This window comes from Helobdella robusta, assembly GCF_000326865.2.
Source record: "Helobdella robusta unplaced genomic scaffold HELROscaffold_79, whole genome shotgun sequence".
Classification (NCBI taxonomy): Eukaryota; Metazoa; Annelida; class Clitellata; order Rhynchobdellida; family Glossiphoniidae; genus Helobdella; species Helobdella robusta.
Window position 1 is genome coordinate 372,546 of NW_008705453.1, and position 2,911 is coordinate 375,456.

A 2,911-nucleotide genomic window follows, 5' to 3' on the forward strand; every position below is an offset into this window, starting at 1 on the left:
ACGTCTTTTTAATTTATTATTATTATCTATTGTTATTATTATTGCTATAATTATTATTGTTATTATTTTATTCTTTTTTGTGAGGATCGTGAATGTATAAATTTTATTAAAGAGACGCAGTTTCCAAGAAGTAAAATGAAATCATGAGAGAAACTTAATTAGCGAGAAAATGATGAATGAATGAATGAATGAAAGAATGAATGAATGAATGAATGAATGAATGAACGAACTAACGAACGAACGAACGAATGAACGAACGAACGAATGAATTTAATTAGAAAATTTTCATTACTATTTATTGAATTTGCCAAAGTATGGACAAGGTACAAGAGGGCATCTTCACCACTTGCTGCACCATCTTGCAATCACTCCATCATCATCCAATTACAATTATATCCAATTAATTAATTAAATGTAATGAAACAACAAAATGAAAAAGAATTAATAATAATAATAATAATAATAATAATAATAATAATAATAATAATAATAATAATGGGAACACTGCTTTAATTTTATTAAATATCACAAAATGAATATAAAGATAGATATAAAATAATGTTTAATATAATAAAGTATTTAAATTAGTCTAATTGTCTAACTACTAGACTAGCTGTTAGTCTAATTTGCTAATAATAATAATAATAATAATAATAATAATAATAATAATAATAATAATAATAATAATAATAATAATAATAATAATAATTACAATAATAATAGTTATAATAATGAGAACTCTTTTAATCAAAGCCAGGGTAATAAATAATTGTTAAATTTTCAATAACCACGAAATGGTGAAATAATGTGAATAATATGAAACCTCTACGATTGATTCAAAATAAAAGTACAGAGCTGTGAAATATATTCAAATTTATGAGAACTTTTTTATTTCTTCAGGAGCCAAAATATAAATAAAAATTACAATTAAATATAAAATGATCAATTATTATTATAATAGTTAAAAGATTAAAATAATGGATAATTTAACATCAATGCTCGTCATTGCGAATGTGTACAAAGATGGTAAAATAATATAAAAACTAGAGTAACAAAATGAAAAAGAATTATTAATGCGTAAAGTCAATAATTAGTTAATTAATAGAGAAATAGTCATGATTAAAATAAAATTAAATTAAAATTTAAATAAAATCATAATAGTTATGGGAACATCCTTTTATTTTCTAACTCCAAATAAATACCAAATATTAATAATGAAATAATTATAAAATCCTATTTAATCTAATAATAATAATTTAATCTAATAATATTAATTTAATAATAATGATAATTATTATAAAGAATAAACAAAGAACAAAATGTGTCCGAAGCATTCTCCAAGTGGTCATAAATCATTTCAGGTTGAAAAAAAGAACCTTTTTTCGTTTTTTGATAGGCTCCAAAAAAGTTCACAGCATTTCCAGCACGAAATTAGATGGATGTTGAGCAGAGAGATGCGAAAGGTGCATTAAATATCACACGATTACATTTGAATGTGTGTGTGTGTGAGTGTGAACTTGAGTAAAATGTATGTGTATGTGTGTGTGCAACGAGCTAATCTGGGTGAACATTTAAAGGAAAAATCTCTTCGCAAATCTGCATTTGAATAATCCGGTGATAAGAGCTTGGGAGAAGTTATTTGAATAAAATTAAAATTTCAGTAATTTTTTATCACTGTGTGTGTATGTGAGTGTGTGTGTGTGTGTGCTTGTATGTGTGTGTATGTGTGCGTGTGTGTACAGCTGATTTGTAATGTACAAGCCGCTACTCAATATATTGAACACACGCCGCCAATAAAAACCGTGAACCGTTCATTTATTCGTTCATTCATTTATTCGCTCATTCATTCATTCATTCGTTCATTCATTCATTCATTCATTCATTCATTAACTCATTCACACAAATGCACACTCGCATGCATGCATGCATATACACACCCATGCAAACGTAAATACATAGTAGATACGTGAGATGCAATTCTTCTTCTTCTCCTTCTTCTTCTTCTCCTTCTTCTTCAATCCTCTTCTTCTTCTCCTTCTTCTTCTTCTCCTTCTTCTTCAATCCTCTTCTTCTTTTTCTTCTTCTTCTTCTTCTTCTTCTTCTTCTTCTTCTTCTTCTTCTTCTTCTCCTTCTCGTGCCTTATCTTTTCAGGACATTGGCGACCACCGATCTCCACAAAACCCGATCTTTAACACTTTGTAGAAGTTGAAATATAGTGATATTCAACAAGTGACACAAGGACTTTACACACACATACACACACACACACACACATACACACACATATATAAACACATGTGAACTGCACCGTTGGTCCGATGGATCGCTTGATAGGCATCCCAGTGAACCAAACTGACAGATCTACGCTTCAGTGCCGCCGCCGCTTTGGAAGTCGCGTCTACGATGTTTTCTTTCATCGTCAAGCGCAGCGATTCGACTTCTTTCATTTCTTCCCCACTTCGAGCGCCGGAGAGCATCATGGCAGAAGGAGTCTGGATTGAGTCTACATTTCCTCAGATTATCCTTCAGGCTCTTCCTGTATCGCCGTATTGGGCCGTTTTGGGATTCTTGAGTCCGACATGCAAACGACATGACCAATCTTACAAAACTGGGCCCGGTTTATTTAGACTTCAATGCCCGAAATACCACAAGCTATTAGAACCTCTGTCTTGGGCACCTTGTACTCCCAGTGGTAGAATGATTTTGCCAGCAGCTGTTTGAAGTTCTTGCGCCTTCTCCGCCCACCAAGATTTTTCCAATAGTCGAAGCTCTTCTCCTATCAGATTACAAACATTTGAATAGAATGCTTTTTTTGAGCCGAGCATTTTTTGACCGGTTTCTCTGCTTTGGTGAGAAGAATGTCGCTCTGATGACGCCAATTAGTCAACTAAATGTCATACGTCATAATGTA

At 31.3% G+C, this 2,911-nt stretch overlaps 1 protein-coding gene across 1 annotated transcript; it reads right to left on the reverse strand.

Annotated features, from left to right (window-relative positions):
* Positions 1-2,014: 2,014 nt before the first annotated feature.
* HELRODRAFT_182040 (hypothetical protein) lies at positions 2,015-2,447 on the reverse strand (the record flags this gene model as incomplete). The annotated part of the gene is made up of 2 exons (XM_009031798.1): positions 2,015-2,186; positions 2,296-2,447. 2 exons carry the CDS (start codon positions 2,445-2,447, stop codon positions 2,015-2,017), a joined length of 324 nt encoding a protein of 107 aa, XP_009030046.1.
* Between the last annotated feature and the right edge of the window lie 464 nt (positions 2,448-2,911).